The 18,518-nt window shown below is 43.8% G+C and overlaps 1 protein-coding gene across 9 annotated transcripts in view; it reads left to right on the forward strand.

Moving 5' to 3' along the window:
• The window catches only part of PRIMPOL (primase and DNA directed polymerase), a 43,476-nt gene extending 25,560 nt beyond the window's left edge, over positions 1–17,916 (forward strand). For 7 of the 9 annotated variants that reach the window (XM_042842043.2, XM_065596768.1, XM_065596763.1 and 4 more), the window contains 9 exons: positions 9,207–9,500; positions 11,686–11,848; positions 13,308–13,405; positions 14,074–14,160; positions 14,259–14,367; positions 15,496–15,578; positions 15,665–15,711; positions 17,106–17,417; positions 17,760–17,916. In XM_042842043.2, the coding sequence (XP_042697977.2) occupies positions 9,207–9,500; positions 11,686–11,848; positions 13,308–13,405; positions 14,074–14,160; positions 14,259–14,367; positions 15,496–15,578; positions 15,665–15,711; positions 17,106–17,417; positions 17,760–17,777 (1,211 nt within the window). In that variant the 3' untranslated portion in view covers positions 17,778–17,916. Of the gene's footprint in view, positions 1–9,206; positions 9,501–11,685; positions 11,849–13,307; positions 13,406–14,073; positions 14,161–14,258; positions 14,368–15,495; positions 15,579–15,664; positions 15,712–17,105; positions 17,657–17,759 lie in introns of those variants that run through there. The other 2 variants (XM_065596767.1, XM_065596764.1) reach the window with 2 other exon arrangements.
• Positions 17,917–18,518: the final 602 nt, after the last annotated feature.

Consider the following 18,518-nt stretch of genomic DNA (forward strand, 5'->3'; position numbering starts at 1 on the left):
CGCAGCAAATGCTGCAAATGTGGCCATGACAGTGCGCTGGGCAGCTGTCAGTGTGGACAGACTGCAGCGCTTTCCCTACTCAGCTGTACAAAGTCAGGTTTAACTCACAGTGCTGTACATCTGCAAGTGTAGCCAAGGCCTCAGTGTCAAGTGCATGGCCTCACCTCAGCCTAAAGCAACAATTTCAGAGAAAGTCTGACTTTGCCCCTGCAGCCCTGGGCTGGAGCATGTGCTGTCACTCTGTGAGGATAGTACATACAGTCTGGTCAGCACTGGGAGCTGCGAGGGGATGGAGCATGCTCAGTGAAGACAGAATCTTTGGCAAATTTAGCAATAAAACTGTAAGAAGTGGCTACTGAGCATGTATGAACTGAGATTTTTTTCAGAGGTTGATAACTTGGCTAAATTTTTCACAGTACCAACCCTGTCTCAAAGGCCATACCCTGCCAAATTTCAAGTCCCTGGTCCAAACATGGGAGTGCTAGAGCTTCTCAGAGAAAAGGACAACAGAATTTTTTTTAATATTGCACAACGTATTTTCCCCTAACCTCAGTTTCATAAGCTAAATCGTTTTGGCTGAAACCTCTTTCCCCTGCCCCAAAAGAAAAAAAAAGAAAAACCAAGAAACTAGCTTGAGGCAGACACCTCATATGGAAAATTTCAAACCAAACAGATGAAAGACTGGCAAAGTTATAAGCAACTGTAAACAGATTCCTACAATGAGAAGTGTTGGGCAACCTTAATGTTAGGCAGTGCTACTAGCCTCACCCGGCATATAGCATAAGCAGTATATTGCTCATTATTTTCATTAAGATTAGTAGAAACAAATAACCATTTCTTCTCCATGTTCCCCCTCCCCTTCCCCCTCCCCATGACTCTTCTACTGCAACCACAAAAACAAAATGATTAAATATGATCATTAAACTCTTTATCAATCCAAAAGTTTGATTCTGTAACCTCTTTCTTATAAAGTTATTAAAGAATGTGTGGATCAAAAGTATTTTATTTAAAACTAATTTAAGCCTTGTGCTCTAGATAGCTAAGTGTAGAAAAGACGGTTACTCACCGTTGTAACTGTTGTTCTTCAAGATGTGTTGCTCATATCCATTCCAATCAGGTGTGCGCGCGCCGCGTGCACGATCGTCGGAGAATTTTCTACCCTAGCAACACCCGGCGGGTCGGCTGTGGAGCCCCCTAGAGTGGCGCCTTCATGGCGCTGGATATATACCCCAGCCGACCCGGCGCCCCCTCAGTTCCTTCTTGCCGGCTACTCCGACAGTGGGGAAGGGGGGCGGGTTTGGAATGGATATGAGCAACACATCTCGAAGAACAACAGTTACAACGGTGAGTAACCGTCTTTTCTTCTTCGAGTGCTTGCTCATATCGATTCCAATCAGGTGACTCCCAAGCCTTACCTAGGTGGAGGGGTCGGAGTGAGACATTGCTGTGTGCAAAACTGCTGATCCGAATGCAGCATCGTCCCTGGACTGCTGTACCAGTGCGTAGTGAGCTGCAAATGTGTGGACTGATGACCAAACTGCGGCTCTACAAATGTCCTGGATCGGAACCTGAGCCAGGAAGGCAGTCGAGGAAACTTGGGCCCTCGTGGAGTGAGCAGTGAGGTGCGGTGTTGAGACACCTGCCAGGTCATAGCAAGTCCGGATGCAAGACGTGATCCAGGAGGATAGGCGTTGTGAGGAGACCGGTAAGCCTTTCATCCGGTCGGCCACTGCAACGAAGAGTTGCGTCGTCTTTCTAAAGTGCTTTGTGCGGTCGATATAGAAAGCCAGAGCCCTGCAAACGTCCAAAGAATGCAAACGCTGGTCTTGGCGAGTGGCATGTGGTTTCGGATGGAAGACTGGGAGAAAAATATCCTGATTCATGTGAAACGGAGAGACTACCTTAGGAAGAAAGGCAGGATGCGGACGAAGCTGCACCTTGTCCTTATGGAACACCGTGTAAGGGGGCTTGGATGTAAGCGCCCTGATTTCAGAAATGCGCCTTGCTGAGGTGATGGCTACGAGGAAGGCTGTCTTCCAGGAGAGGTAGAGAAGTGAACAGGTGGCCATTGGCTCGAATGGAGGCCCTGTGAGCTTGGAGAGAACCAGGTTGAGATCCCACGTCGGAACGGGTTGACGTTGTTGCGGGTACATCCGGTCTAAGCCCTTGAGGAATCTAACGACCATCGGGTTAGAGAATACCGACGACGCGGGTTCCCCTGGGTGAAAGGCCGATATAGCGGCCAGGTGAACTCTAATTGAAGATATCGCCAGACCCTGCTGTTTTAGGGAGAGGAGATATTCCAATATGAGAGGAATAGGTGCCTGTAACGGGGACTTGGCTCGTTGTTCGCACCAGCAGGAGAACCGCTTCCACTTGGCCAAGTACGTGGTCCGTGTTGAAGGCTTCCTACTGCTCAGCAGAATCTGTTGGACAGAGTGCGAGCATTGCCGCTCTGCCTGGGTGAACCATGGAGCAACCACGCCGTGAGGTGGAGTGATTGTAGGTCGGGGTGACGTAGTCGGCCATGGTCCTGAGAGATGAGATCTGGACACAACGGAAGCGGGATCGGTGTCTGAACCGAGAGCTCCAACAGTGTGGTGTACCAGTGTTGTCTCGGCCACGCTGGAGCGACTAGAATTACTCGAGCCTGGTCTCTGAGTAGTTTGAGCAGCACCTTGTGGACCAGTGGAAATGGAGGGAAGGCGTAAAACAGGTGGTCTTTCCAGGGGAGGAGAAACGCATCCGATAGAGAGCCCGGAGCTCGCCCTTGTAGGGAGCAGAACACGTGGCACTTCCTGTTGGCTCGAGATGCAAACAGGTCTACCTGGGGAAACCCCCACCTCTGGAAAACGGAATAGATGATGTCCGGACGAATAGACCACTCGTGCGTCTGAAAGGACCTGCTGAGTCGGTCCGCTAAAGTGTTCTGGACTCCAGGGAGGAACGATGCCGTGAGATGGATTGAGTGGGCGATGCAGAAGTCCCATAGGCGAATGGCCTCTTGGCATAGAGTCGACGAACGTGCTCCTCCTTGCCTGTTGATGTAAAACATGGCCGTGGTGTTGTCGATGAGAACTAACACACAGCAGCCACGTAGGAGATTGAGAAATGCCTGGCACGCCAAGCGCACCGCCATCAGTTCCCGAACATTGATGTGCAGGGATAGCTGGGGTGCAGTCCACAGGCCCTGGGTATGGTGTTCGTTGAGATGGGCACCCCAACCCAGAGATGAAGCGTCTGTGACCAGGTGCAGAGAGGGTTGTGGGGCGTGAAACGGCATCCCCTCGCAAACCACACTGTGATCTAGCCACCAGGTGAGGGAGGTCAGGACCGAGTTCGGAACCGTGATCACCATGTTCAGGCTGTCCCGATATGGGCGGTATACCGATGACACCCAGGTCTGGAGTGGGCGAAGCCGAAGTCTGGCATGCCTGGTTACGTACGTGCAAGAAGCCATGTGACCCAGCAGGGTAAGGCACGACCTCACCGTGGTAGTTGGGAATGCCCTGAGCCCTTGAATGAGGCTTGTGATGGTATGAAAGCGATTGTCTGGTAGGATAGCTTGTGCACGTCCGGAGTCTAGGACTGCCCCAATAAATTCTATTCTCTGGGTAGGCTCTAGAGTGGATTTCTCCTCGTTGAGTAGGATGCCCAACTCGTTGAATGTGTGCACTATTATGTGGACGTGAGCTCGAACTTGCTCTCTGGTGCGACCGCGTACCAGCCAGTCGTCTAAATACGGGAACACCTGTATCCCTTGCCGACGAAGGTATGCCGCCACGACGGCCATACATTTTGTGAACACCCTTGGGGCCGAGGATAGGCCGAAGGGAAGGACTGCAAATTGGTAATGCACCTTGTTTACCACAAAGCATAGGAAGCGCCTGTGAGGCGGGTAGATTGCTATATGGAAGTATGCGTCCTTCATGTCGAGGGCGGCGAACCAGTCTCCAGGATCGAGGGAAGGGATAATGGCCCCCAAAGAGACCATGCGGAATTTCAACTTTACTACGAATTTGTTGAGTCCGCGTAGGTCTAAGATGGGTCGCAGACCCCCTTTGGACTTGGGGATCAGGAAGTAGCGGGAATAAAATCCCCTGCCCCTTAACTCTAATGGAACCTCCTCTATGGCCCCCATAGATAGGAGCGTAGAAACCTCCTGTATAAGAAGTTGCTCGTGAGAAGGGTCCCTGAAGAGGGACGGGGAGGGGGGGGAAGAAGAAAACTGGAGAGCGTATCCCCTCTCCACCGTGCGAAGGACCCAACGGTCCGAGGTTATAAGGGACCAAGCACGGTGGAAATGGGAGAGGCGATCCCGAAAGGAGGGGGCTGGATCCTGGGGGATGACTGGGGCGCCGTCCTCGACCGCACCTTCAAAAGTTCTGCCTGGGGCCTGAAGGTGGCCTTGGTGGCCCCTGGTTCTGACCGGGTTGAGGGCCGGTCAACCTTCTCCTACCACCTCGCCCCCGCCTTCTGGCAGAGTCCTGTCTCTGACGAGGTGGGGGGGGGGTAGAATCGCTGAGGCTGGGGCCTAAATGGCCTGCGCTGGGGACCCGCAACATGCATCCCCAGGGAGCGCATGATTGTTCTCGAGTCCTTGAGGCTCTGCAGACGAGAGTCCGTCTTATCTGAAAACAATCCGTGTCCCTCAAAGGGTAAATCCTGCAGGGTTTGCTGCAGTTCTGGAGGCAAACCCGAAACCTGGAGCCAGGAGATTCTCCGCATAGCGATACCTGAAGCCAGGGTTCTCGCAGCCGAGTCTGCTATGTCCAAGGAGGCCTGTAAGGAGGTCCGTGCCACCTTCTTACCCTCCTCCACTAAGGCCCCAAACTCTTCCCTGGAGTCTTGGGGGACCAATTCCTTGAACTTCCCCATAGAGTTCCAGGAATTAAAGTTATAGCGGCTCAGGAGCGCCTGCTGGTTAGCCGCTCTAAGTTGTAACCCCCCGGCTGAATAAACCTTACGCCCAAACAAATCGAGGCGCTTAGCTTCCTTCGATTTGGGCGCTGCGGCCTGTTGACCGTGGCGCTCCCTTGCATTCACTGATGACACCACCAGTGAACACGGCTGGGGATGAGTATACAAGTACTCATAGTCCTTTGAGGGGACAAAGTATTTTCTTTCCACCCCTCTGGCAGTGGGTGGAATAGAGGCAGGAGTTTGCCATATCGTATTGGCGTTAGCCTGGATCGTACGGATCAGGGGCAACGCCACTCTGGATGGGGCATCCGCAGAGAGGATGTTTACAATGGGGTCCTGCACCTCCACTATCTCCTCTGCTTGTAGGTCCATATTACGCGCCACCCTACGTAATAGGTCCTGGTGTGCCCGGAGATCTATCGGGGGTGGACCTGTGCTCATTGTGCCCGCCACCGCCTCATCTGGGGAAGATGAGGAAGATGCCTCAGGTGGCAAGGGATCCACGGGCGGGTCCTGGTCCAATGAGCTCTGGAGCGGAGCATCACCTGCCCCTGGGTCCGGGACCTCAGGTGGTGCGGGCACGGAAGCCTCCATGCCCCCTGGAGGAGGGCGAGAGATGGTGGACTCTGGGGCCCTTTGCTCCGAGTGCACCAAGTGAGAGGCTGATGGTGGTGGAGCCCCTTGTGCCTGGTGGTACGCCCACGGGGTCCAGAACGACCAGTGCGAAGGACCTTGAGCGGGATCCTCCGCTATCTCCTGCCAGTGGCCCATGTCCGGTTCATCGGCCTGCCCCTGAGGGGGGTATGCCGATCTCGATGCCCCATCGGAGGAGCGAGACACCGATCTCGAAGGCCATGGCGGTGCCAACCGCGCTGAGATGAGCTCTGGGAGATACGGTGCCGTACGGTGCCGGTCTGGAGACGATCTGTCTCTATGCGGTGCCGGTGAGCGGTGCCGAGATCGGGATCGGTGCCGATGACCGCGTCGGTGCCGAGAGTCCGACCTGGACCTGGACGGCGATCTCGAGTAGGCCCGGTGCCGGGAGCGGCCCCTCGACGTTGAGCGTCGCTCGTATCGGTGCCGGGAACTACGTCTCGATGTCGAACGGTACCGACGATCATAACGGTGCCGGGACGTAGAACGGTGCCGCGACGATGATCTTAGCCGCGAGTACGACCGGTGCCGAGGTGATATTCAGCGCCGGGACTGCGAGCGGCGTCGGGACCTGGATCGGTGCCGTGGTTCCAGTCCTTGAGATGGTGGGCGCATCAAGGCAGGTTTCCCCCTGGATTGCACCGGACGAGGGGCCAACGGTGCCGGTGGTTGGGGCGGTGCCGGCTCCGTGAGAGCAATCAAGTCTCTCGCCGTCGCAAAGGTCTCTGGGGTCGACGGGAGGCACGGTTCCACCACTGATCGCGGTGGTGATCCCGTCTGCACCGGACTCAACAGCCTCGGAGCCGGAGTTGACTGTGCCGGAGGCACCTGCTTTTGGTGCTCCGCCGGTGGACGCGGCTCTACCCCCGGCACCGGGGGGGCCGGCGTCTTCAGGACGGCAGTCTCCTGCACCTTACGGGATTTCTTATGTCCCGGTGATAATGATCGGTGCCGAGGCACTTGCGGCGGGTGCGGTGCCGAAGGGGTCCGGTGCCGCGGAGGCTTGTCCGACGCCACTCGCGGTGCCGGGGCAGTCGGTGCCGCCGGGGCACTGCGCACCGAGGCGCTTGGCGCTGGGGCTTGACGCACCGATGGAGCGTCCGGGCTAAGTGCCGCCTCCATGAGGAGTTGTCGAAGCCGAAAGTCCCGCTCCTTTTTGGTTCTCGGTCTGAAGGCCTTACAGATCTTACACTTATCTGTTTGATGGGACTCTCCCAGGCACTTCAGACACGAGTCGTGCGGGTCACTTGTGGGCATAGGCTTAGCGCAGGACGCGCACTGCTTAAAGCCGGGAGCCTTGGGCATGAGCCCGGCTACGCGCCGGGGGAAAAAGGGGGAAAGAACAACCCCCTTAATCCCCTTTAACTATATAACAACTATTAATAGAGTAAACTGAACAACTATCTAACTATATAACAACTACAACTATAACTACAACTATCTACAAAACGGAATAAGCTAGGGAGAGTGGAGAACAGCTATGCCGCGCTCCACAGTTCCAACGACCGTCAGGGGCGGTAAGAAGGAACTGAGGGGGCGCCGGGTCGGCTGGGGTATATATCCAGCGCCATGAAGGCGCCACTCTAGGGGGCTCCACAGCCGACCCGCCGGGTGTTGCTAGGGTAGAAAATTCTCCGACGATCGTGCACGCGGCGCGCGCACACCTGATTGGAATCGATATGAGCAAGCACTCGAAGAAGAACAAAACCCATACTCTTTCAGTTTACTACATCAGCTATTCCCTTTCAATAACAGCATTTGAGCTATTACTTCCAGCCCATTGGTTAGGCTTTTCCTATCACTATTGTGAACTAAATTATTAACGCTGCTGGACAGTAAATGTGTTTAAAATCAGTCATAGTTATAATAGATTTATAAAGACAGTAGGCAGAGTAAGCAGTAAATGGTTTATTTATTATTATTATTTTGCCTTCCTAGCAGTAATAGGAAACTAAATTTGCTTGTGATACAAAGTGTCAGTTTTGTAAACAGTGTTACTCTTTAACGTATTAAATATGAAACTCAGATTTAGTTAATCTCATAATCATCTACATGTCAAAACTGGTTGATTGTATCTTGAAGATTAGCAGTTTTATAGTTTGAATAATTCAATTTTTAAATGTTGGGCAAAATGCCTAATTATCTATGGATTTTTACATAGAAAACATCTATGAATACAGTTTGCTTGATACAGTGATATCCAAGTATCTAAATATCAATCAGGAATTTTTGTATATGAAGAGAGAGAAAGGTCAACAGTTCAAATAAACTGTCCAGTGATATTAAAGCTATAAGCAATTTTCTCTTTTTTTTTAAATCAAGTGTTTATTGTAGAATAGCAGTTAATGACTAATAGATTAAATAATCTATTATGTTTACAATATAAATGATCACAACCTGTGTGTTCTCTGGGACAAACTAGAAAATGAAACTGCAATCTTATCCTAATAAAATTAATGAGTATTTTATTAGAATTTTTCTGTGTCAGAAATTCTGCAAAATGAGTAATATCCTAACATATTAAGTACGTTACTCTTCTACCAATCTCTAAAAAGGAATTAAAGCAAAGGGATTAAATTCACAGCTGGTTTAAGCAAGTTCAACTCCATTGATATCAGTGGACTTGCACTCATCCATGCGAATAAAACACCTGTTGTTCAGGCTCCAAGCTGAAGTGGCTGATGCTCCCTCATATGCCACAGTACTGACCTGTTGTCCAGTCCTGCACTTATGCATGTGAGTAGTCCCATTGACATTACTGTAAGTGATGTGTATAAGTGTTCTCAGAATGAGACTCCAATTGTGTAAGAGTGGAGCATCACCTATGCTCACTGGGAATCTGGCAGTCTAATGGGAGATTCAAGTCCATAGTCAGATGTCAAATCCAAAATTCTGGCTCATGCTGATCATTGGCAGTGTCATTCATTACTAAAACCAGCACCCTATGTGCTCTAATCATGGATGAAGTACCAGACCGTGACTCTTATCACTAGTAGTAACAGTCTTTGGGCAATAGAATGGGTGTCCTGTGCCCTGCTGTCAGGTTGGTAGAGAAGAGTATGGTTCTCCTTTGAAACCCTGCACAAGACTTGTTTACTAGGACTTTGAACAGGTATCCAAGATTTTTTCCTCAATGTGAAACTTTGGTTAGAGACGCTGTAGTGACATTACTACACATTTGCCATTCACAACATATTCAGTTTTATTATTTGTTTGTTTTGAGGTAGTACCTAGAGTGTCAAGTAGGACCAGGGCCCACTTGTGCTTGGTGCTGTACAAATATATAGAAACACATGGCTCGTTCCCTCAGGCACCCACAGCCGTTAAGATGGTGAAGGGTGTGAGAGAATGATACAACCAAAATATGGACCGTTCTTGCATACCTGTTTTAACATAGTGAGATGTCTTAAAAAAACAGCAGCACAAACTTTAGTTTCAACTAAAGTTAATGCCAAAACTTGGGCCTCCCATTTAGCAGTTTAAAGCTTTGGTTGTGCACCAGACTTAGGGAAAAGAGAGAGAAACTCTATTTTTCATTTGAAAGTCTTTGCACAAAACATATTAAATGCATTTTTAACTTGTGACTAAAACAGACCCTGATCCATTTCTTTTCTTCTTATTATTTTAAGGTAATTTTGTGAAAACAGTTTTGCAACCTGCTCTTGTTTTAACTGAAAATAAAGCTGATGCTCTGATTCTAGAAGACGGGGCGGACAGTGTTGCTTCCCAATCTTCCAAAGCAACAGTTGAAATAGATGGTACTGTTGTAAACCTTGGTGCAGCGAAGGAGGCTTCTGGGAAATGGCAATCTAATATGCACGAAATGCTGGAAAATGGAAAACTGCAACAGAAAGATAATCCCTATCTTTCCTTTCTAGTTGTGAATGATAAGGAGGGAGGCAAGCAACTTGTCGTCGATTTGGGTAAATATAAAAGTTAGTTACTGACAGAATTCTGCGCCAAATTCTGCCATCTAATGCATGCACAGAAAATGTTGCCTACGGGAAGGAGGCATTTGCATGCACATCTTAAGTGAGAATTTAGCTCCATATTATGTGCATTATATTCCTGTTAAGGTTGTGTACTGGAATGCAAGAAAGGTTAAGTAACCAGAGACGATTTATGCTTTGATCACAGCACTATTTTCACAGTGTTCTGTTTCCTGCTTAATGTACAGTAGTATAATTAAGTACTCAACATACAACAAAATGCATGATGCAATTCAATAAAAATCAAACAAATGATCTTAAAAGGTGTATTTTAAATTTGGCCTTAAATATTGACATGCTTGTGGAACTTTTAATATTACTTGAGTTTCATAATGTTGTTCCACAGTAAATAAAAACTCTGTCCCTTGGAGACTTCAGTTTATCTTTAGGAACTCTCACTCCTTGATGATAAGGGGGACAATAGTTGCATGGGGTCATTGGTTCAGTTAAATGGGAAGTGGCATGATCATGAAAATGGGGGCTAGAAGGGGCAGTCTGTTTGGTAGTTGTGTATTTAAGATTTGTCACAGACTGCCTAAAGCAAGGGATGGGTACTTCTTTTTAATGGTATGTATAAGTATAAAGAATGTATGATTCTGAACATCTTCTAGAGATAATTTAAAGTTAAAGCCTAATCCATTTGAACCTATTGAATAGAAACTACAGAATCCGTAATTTTAGTATTTTAGTAAGCAAACAAGCTGCTGCATTTTGAATGGTCTAGAAAATTCATGTGAATAAAATCAAATAATGACCAACAAGAAATGCCTTGTTCAAATATATTCACAGTCAATGACATACATGTAGCTTGTAAATTGCCTTACCCCCCCAAAAAAAGTGAAGATCTGTGTGCAATTCCTGTATATTGAGCAGAATTTTTTCTCTTAAAAAATACAAATTCAAATTGGAAAGCACGGACAGGTCTACAATGACTTCTTTTTCCAGAGTTTTCATTTTGGCTTCTGAATTGCTTTACTATGTTATCTTTCCCTGTGAAGTTTTGGAAGACTGGCTTATTGGTAACAATCTGTGTTTTTTGTTTTGTGTTTTTTTACTTATTAGTAGGTGGCTCAGGTTAGTACAGTGACACAATAATACAGTGTTCTGGACACATCTATTTTTGTATTTGCCACAGAAAAGTTATTTTGTAACTACTCTCAGCAGTTTTCTTCCTTGAATAGCAGTTACCTAACTTCCAAGAGTTCGCTTGCACTGTTACTCTCATTTTGGGGAAACAATGTCATAAAGTGCACTGTGACTGTAACTATGTTAATAACAGTAACTCCTGCAGAGACTAGTGGATAAAAAATAAGGTGGGAGGGTGCAGTTATGTGGCACACTAAGCTGATAACGTGTGGGTTTTTTACTTCCGTTTTTGTTTTTAGTTCACAGTGAACTAGAACATGGTGGGCTTACCACCCTAAATTACAAAATGATTGGTAGACAGAGATCAAGAACGAATTGGAGCAGGATACTGCAAGACAAAATTGTGGTGCAATAGCAGTCATGCCAATGCTCTTAGTCCTTAAACTTTCATGAGAACTAAATTCAGCTTCAGAGTTAAACAATTCTACACACACACACGAGTCTCAAGCAGAATTGCTCATACTTGCCAACCCATATTTGTTTTGAGATTGTGATGCGAATTGCATTTTTCTAACTACCACTCTTGTTGTTGAAGTGCAACTATGATATAGTCACACTGACACACAGAGAACAGGAAACTGATAAATTGCCAAACCATGTTTACAGTGTAAAATAGTTACATGGTCTTTCATGCTAGGAAAAAGAACAATTAAACTGGAGAATGATCTGCAGAGATTTTGAAATAGTACCAAATAACTGTAGTATTTACTTAAAATGCCTGTACAGCAGTTTAGAGTGATTGTCCTTATACTTGAATATTACGGATAAATATATGGCTGCATGATTCATTTTTACCCTGCTATGTAACTCCTACTGTGAGAAATGAACTGGGATAAATATAACCGTTTGTGTTTACTCCTTTAAATGCTTTTTTCCCTCAGACACCCAAATATAGTGTATAAACAGTACATATGAGGGAACCTAGCCAATTGTAAATACATTATGAAACCTCTCTCTCTCTCTCCCCCTGTAGGAGTTTATACAAAGAATAGAAATTTCCGGCTGTATAAGTCATCTAAAGCAGGGAAGCATGCGACTTTGAAAATAGCTGAAGATAACAAGTTTGTTCCTAAACCCAAAAAGAATATTTCTGTTGAGGAGCAATATTTCCTTTCCTCTTTGGTCTGTAATGTTAGGTAACAATTTAATTACAGTGGTATTTAAAGTACTTTAAAATGTAGACTTCAGTAGCAACCACTACTGTTGGGGGTGGGAGGTGACATTCCACTGAGACTGATGCATTCTATTCTAGGAAAGTTCAGCTATTGGGGTCAGCAGGTAACATTTTCTGATGGTTATTCCTTGAAGCAAAGATTTGTCAGACATCCCATCTGCTGCACCTAACTTCAAATGTGCAATAAGTTCAGAGAACGTGTGCCATTTGTGATGGTTTCTAAACTGCACTCTTTGTGGGTGTGTGTGTGTGTATGGGGAGGGAGGTTGTGTTTTGGGGTTTTTTAAAATTTTTTGTTTGAGATGAAGAATTTGACTTGTTCAAGGTTATTCTGCTGAGAAGTGCTACATTTCTATCATTGTAACTTAGGTAAGACTCTGAAATGGACCAAAATCCAAAACTGCCCCCACCAAACCATTTAAGAGAGAATAACTCCAATCTAGACACTCATTCTAAACACAAAAGAAAGCGGAAAGCTTTATTTTGTGTGTAAACTTTAGTGAGCAATAGCAGTTTTCTTTAGTGCTGCACAAATATATGCAACACAATCTATTATCAAAAGAGGCTAAAGTCTAAGGACCTAATCCTGCAACATACTGAGTGCTTTTTGGGAGATGCGAGGCAACCAAAATTGCTAATGACTTCAGTGCTCAGCACCTCACAGGATTGAGCCTCAGTTGAGCTACATTTATTATGGACTTTTGATTGTAATTTTCCCCTATATTTTTAAAGATGCATATTACATTCAAAATTCCTGTAAATCTTTGGTTGTCATGGGCCTCCATTCGACAGATAGTTAAGCACCTGTCAGGGATAGTCTAGATAATACTTAGTCCTGCCTTGAGTGCAGGGGACTGGACTAGATGATCTCTTGAGGTCCCTTCCAGTTCTATGATTCTAAGCATGTGCCTAAATATCTTTCTGAATTGAGGCCTATATCCTATAGTATAATTAAAAAACAAACAAACCAGACTTCAGTGGAGTCATTCCTGAGTAAGGACAAGAAAGGATCTGTTGCAGAATTTGGCCCTATATGATGGTTTGTCTTCATGCCAGAAACACAGCAAAGAAAAACCATAGTTCTTTACAAATGATGATTCTAATTCTAAAAGGGTAAAGAGCAAGAATACTAAAAGCCATCCAAAAGTAAACAATACTTTTCAAGTACTACATATATAGCAAATAGGGCTAGAAGTAGTGCAGATGATCCTGGGTTTGGTGAGGGTAGATCTTCCTGCCTCTGCTGAGGAAGGCGGAAACTGCCCTCTGCTGGAATATATCAGAGGAAACTTCTAAGTCAAAATGAATCCTTTATGTCTGAACAAGAAATAAAGGGGCCATGTGAATGTGAAAAGGAAGTATGGTATGTCCAGAAGTCTGAGAATTATGACTTATTTCTCCCCACTTTGTCTCTCCATTAGGTTCTCAGAAATTGAAAGAGCCCTAACTTGTGACAACCCAGAAGGGAAGGAAAAAATGCCTAAACAAACAGACAGGAGAGTTGCCAGTAGCACTTCAGGTACTTCATAACCATCTTTTGAATATGTGATTTTACTGAATAGAAAAATTTATCTTAAGTGTTTGTCATTAATTTGCTATATGTATTACAGTGCACCCCATCTAATTATGGACTATATCTCAAATTGTACATCTGATAAACTGCATCCTTGTTGGGCTGTTGTTCTTATACATCAGTGGAAACTTTCTGCTGCAGCTTATTTAGGCAATATCCTTTAGCTGAGTTCTGCAGGGGGTATGGCCTTCATTTCCCAGGGAGACTGCCTAACTAGTTCCTCATGCACTAATAAATTGGGAGCTTGCAGGAGTCTGCCTCTTTCCCTGGTCTACAGACCCTTCTAAAGTAAGTTACATGAGTTTTCTTTGTCACAGGACTAGTAAGCATTGACCAATCTCCAAAGTATAGGAGCATGTGCTAATTGTAACCTGCCATTCCCAAAAGTAGGGATCTGGCTCCAGAGTTCCTGAGCAAGGACAACTTCTTCTATAATGAAAAATGCTTTCCAAGATGTATACCAGTCAGACACTGGGCCCAGTCCTGCTTTATTGATGGTAATGAGACTAGGAGTAGGCCCTTCATGGTTAGTGAGATTCAAGTACACTTATTTTTATTTTGGTTGAGTTTATATAATCTGTAACAGTAACTCATGTGTTTGTGTTTTTAAACAGATCCCATAGAAGGATATCAATATTCACCCTATCCAGAAATTGATTGTTTTGTCCTTTCTTTAGTTAATAAAGAGGATAATCATGGAGGTACAGACCACCACTTTTTTTTTCTTTTTCTTTAAAGATACAGACATATACTCTCAAGCTGTTATAAATTATTTTTAAAAAGGTACTTAATTTTCCAGGGATACGACGATGGAATTATTTTTCCTTGGAAGAACTCCTTGTTTATGACATATCCAGATATCGCTGGTGTAAAAATATTGGAAGAGCCCACAAAAGTAACAATATAATGTATGTTCTTTAAGTATGTAGCATTCTCGACAAACGTTTTATTTAATAAGCACTTATACTTTGAAAGGTTTCAAATTAACTTTTTAATAAGAAATTTTTTATTATGCGACTAGAATATCCAGAAATGCTTGAATAGAAAACTGTTCAGGGAAGGGAGAGTGTTTTTACAGCACCTAGTACAACAGGGTCCCAACCCTCACTGGGTGCTATTCACTGGAAATGGAAAGAATTTGTTCAGTTTACTCTTTAACTGAACATACATTTATACCTGTTTAGGGAGTTAGTTCCAATGGCAGAGGATAATGGGAGGTACTGACCTCAGTGGGGTCAGCATTTCACTCAAAATGTTTACTTAATCTTACTTAGTCTCTCTCATCAATATTTAGTTTACTAACTTAATTTTTTAGGTTACAAATTCTAAATAACTTGTCATTTGATTGGCTGTTAAGAGGAGACTGTCAATTTTGAATATAGATTGACTGAGAGACTACCAAATGCATGCTTAAAAAAAAAAAAAAAACAACCTCTTTCCACTTGAATCCTATTTCTAAATGTAAATGTTTTTCAAAAGAATGACTATTAGATTGTTTTTAACAGCAAGAGATGCACAATATTCTATTCAACCACAGCTAAAATGGTATAATATCAAATTATGTGGTAAGATTTGTCCCATAACACAATTGCATAACCTGGATTTGCAGTAAGAGTTGTACAAGTGATTTAATTAAACTCACTGCAGGAGGGAGGGTTTTAACTCACATTTTATAACTATCTTAGAAAATAAGAATACCTTAAAAGAGGTTGATTTGTATATCTTTGTTCAGAATTAATGTAGCCTGAAGATAATTGTACCTCACTTTCAAAACCGTGACTTTGAAACAACATACCAAAACCCTGTACATGTAAGATACTGTAAATTTTACAGTAAGATTGTGTATTTCCTCTTTTTGTATATTGCATATTATATGTAATTTCAGTTGTGAATGGGCCAGAATGCATGTACAAAGACTATTTTAGAAACAGAGGGAAGACATAGTGTCTTCATTCTCTGGGTGAAATCCTTGCCCTATGTGTATAATGTAGCTAATTCTGTTAAGTGCTAGCCAACACTTGCATCTGTATTTTAAGGATTCTGGTAGATCTAAAAAAAGAAGTTTACTATCAAAAATGTTATGACCCTGTCTGCAGAGCTAAAAACTTCAAATCAGAAAGTAAGTATGTTTTCAATAAAATTACACTTGACCATTTCAGAAACAATAACTTTAAACAAAATATAAACACAGTGTATTTGATTTAGGTATTCCATTACCCGCTGAGATATGCCTCCCTTTTCTTTTCAAAGAGGTATGTATTTTTTGTTCCTTTCCCCCTTCCCCATCTCCATGCAAAAAAAACCCCCCAAAAAACCAAAAAACACCTGAGAAAAGGCTTAATGGTAACTCACGTGTGCTCCAAACTGTCCTCCCTGGTAGCCCTTTAAAAGTCTTGCCTACACTAGGGAACTGATTGATTGTGCAATCTTTACTCACTTGTGAGTAGTTCCATGGATGGCAATGGGACTCAAGTGTAGTGACTGAAATATTTGGGGCCCAATTATGCAGAATTCCCTTGATGGTAGGAGTACTAGCAGGAGAAGTGGTAATATAGATTGGCTGTAGGCAAGGTTACCAATATTTCACTTAGACTAAGGCAACTCTCCTCCTTGTGGTTAGCACAAGATCTTTTAATCTCTCTGGCTGTATCTACGCTGTCTAACTGACCGATACATGAGTGTCACCTTTAAACTTCATGGAGGATTCAAAGAATACATTCAGTTTTCCATTTTTCTGATGCTTAGGCAAATCCAAGTCAAACTTCAACTGGTGTTTGCAGCACACAATATGATAGTAGCATAGTCAATTGTAAATCCTATTGTCTTAGCATTAGTGGTTTAGTATTCTGAAACTGCTTCACATTTTTAAAATGGCAATTAAATGTCACTGACTTTGAAGACTGAAGTTAATCTTCATTTACAAAAATCCTTTTGTGTAGTGTAGTAAAGCAATAAAAAATGTTTAATGTAAATATTCAACCTTTGTAGAGAAGCCTATTGGCCAAGCAACCCCTACCCTGGGCTTTATAGGTAACAGCTTTTCAATAGCTGGCATAACCATGGAAAGTTTGGTTGAGAGGTATATTGATCTGTGTACTGCAAGTTTATGAAGTCCTATCTGAAGCAGAACCGATTGTTGGTAAATTACGCCTATTTAGCAAAAAATTCTTAGTAAGCAATTCACCACTACTTCAAGCAGTGGTTCTCAGCCCTTGGGCCACTTGTGGCCCAATCAGAACACAGCTATGGCTCATGTGACATTCGCCGGGCCACATAGGTACTCTGTGTGCGTGTAAATGTGTTATCTCCCTACAGATGCAGCTAGAGCAAACTCAGTAGTGCTCTTGCAGCATGATTTTCAAAAGCTTGCCAGTTACAAGGCACTGCTTTTAAGAACTACATTTTGGTCCTATTGAAAACTGACTTTCATAAAATTAGGGTTTAGCTGTTTGGTAAATGCTCACAATCCAAAAACACAAGAAACTTGCCTTGCCAGCTGACCTACACAGTGTTCATTAGAGGTGACATTTTCAAAAGTGCTCAGCCTTAGCCTAACTCTGCTCCCATTATGAAGCCAACAATAAGATCTCCCCCTAGAAATAATGAACATTTACATGTTGAATAAGTAAAATTTGTTTTTTTAAAGGAAGAATATGTACTTTTTATGGATGAGTGTGGGAACATAGAAGAAAAAGCAAAATCACCTAACCTTACAGACTTCTCAGAAAGCACATCATTAAGGATACGTCAAGAAAATAAGGAGTCTCCTGACAAGCTCTGTTCAAATACAGAATGGGACAATGTGACTGATGAGGCCTATTTTCTGGAAGCTATTGAGGATGTTGAACTTGCAGAAGCTGCAGACAACAGTCTGACCAAGCAGAACTGTGACTTGGAAGAAATACCCGATGAGCTGCTCATAGAGGTTTTAAGAAAACAAGAAGTTTGTGGTAACAAGGTATACAGCTAGCTCTCAGCTAAGGTCAGCTGTTTAGATTCATTAAGATATAGTTGAGTTAGCACATTATATAAAGCCAAAGTTTGTCAGAAGTCCTGTTTACACTGCCAAAAGAAACTGATAGAACCATGCCAGCATCCTCTCTTTATATGAAAGTGCATAGTAAACTTGTCATTAGCTGTGTTTTTGTACATTGGGTTTATATGTTAATGCTATCCTATTAAACCATGTAAATCTCACCTTTAATTTTTGCTTTAAAATTCTAGCTTAGTCAGTGGTGGTTTTGCCACCTGCAGCCTGGAGTGCTGCATATGGCACAAAAGCCACCCTCTCTCTTTGCAGAGGCCAAGGACTGAATAGCTACAGAAACTGAACTATCCTCTCACCCCTAGAAGTAGCTGCTCCTGGACAGGAAAGAAGCACCATGGAAGACCCAGGTAGATCAGTTTACCCTAGTGGTATCGATGTTGTGCAGTGTTCTAAAGCTAGACACAGGCTATCAAGCTGGTACTTCTCAGGAGCACTAAATTCAAAATTTAAAAAGATGCTAAGTGGACAGTGTCAACACTCTCAAAAAATTCATGGACAATGATTCAGATAAAATTCACTTACTGAGGTGAGGGATGAAGTGTGGTTAAAACATGTTTCTTCCCATATGTCCAAATGTTTAGGATTTTGCCTACAGTCTGTACTGTATTTTTAGTTACTTTACAAAGGGCAGGCAGGATCTCTTACCTATAAGTGGGCCTGCCAAAAGTTTTTATCTAAAGTATGGATTTACCTTTTGATAATTTCATTATGCTCACCATCTTCTGTATGACTTGTTATAACTAAGCTGTTTTTAAAAATCTACATACTAGTTTTAGAAATATTTTATTCATTACTCATAGAATGGTGCAATAATTTATGGAAGCCACTGCTAAGAATTTAGACATGACTATTTGTAAGTTGCCTGTTACAAGCCTATCTTTATGCTACTTTAGTTGGAATTACAACTGATATTTAGTGAAAAACCCGTTATTGCTCATTCTAAAGAAAATGTCTACTCTTGTCACTTTGGTATTTCCAAATGATTACTCTGGTAATCCAATAATAAAATCC

Source organism: Chrysemys picta, chromosome 5 (assembly GCF_011386835.1).
Source record: "Chrysemys picta bellii isolate R12L10 chromosome 5, ASM1138683v2, whole genome shotgun sequence".
NCBI classification, from domain to species: domain Eukaryota; kingdom Metazoa; phylum Chordata; order Testudines; family Emydidae; genus Chrysemys; species Chrysemys picta.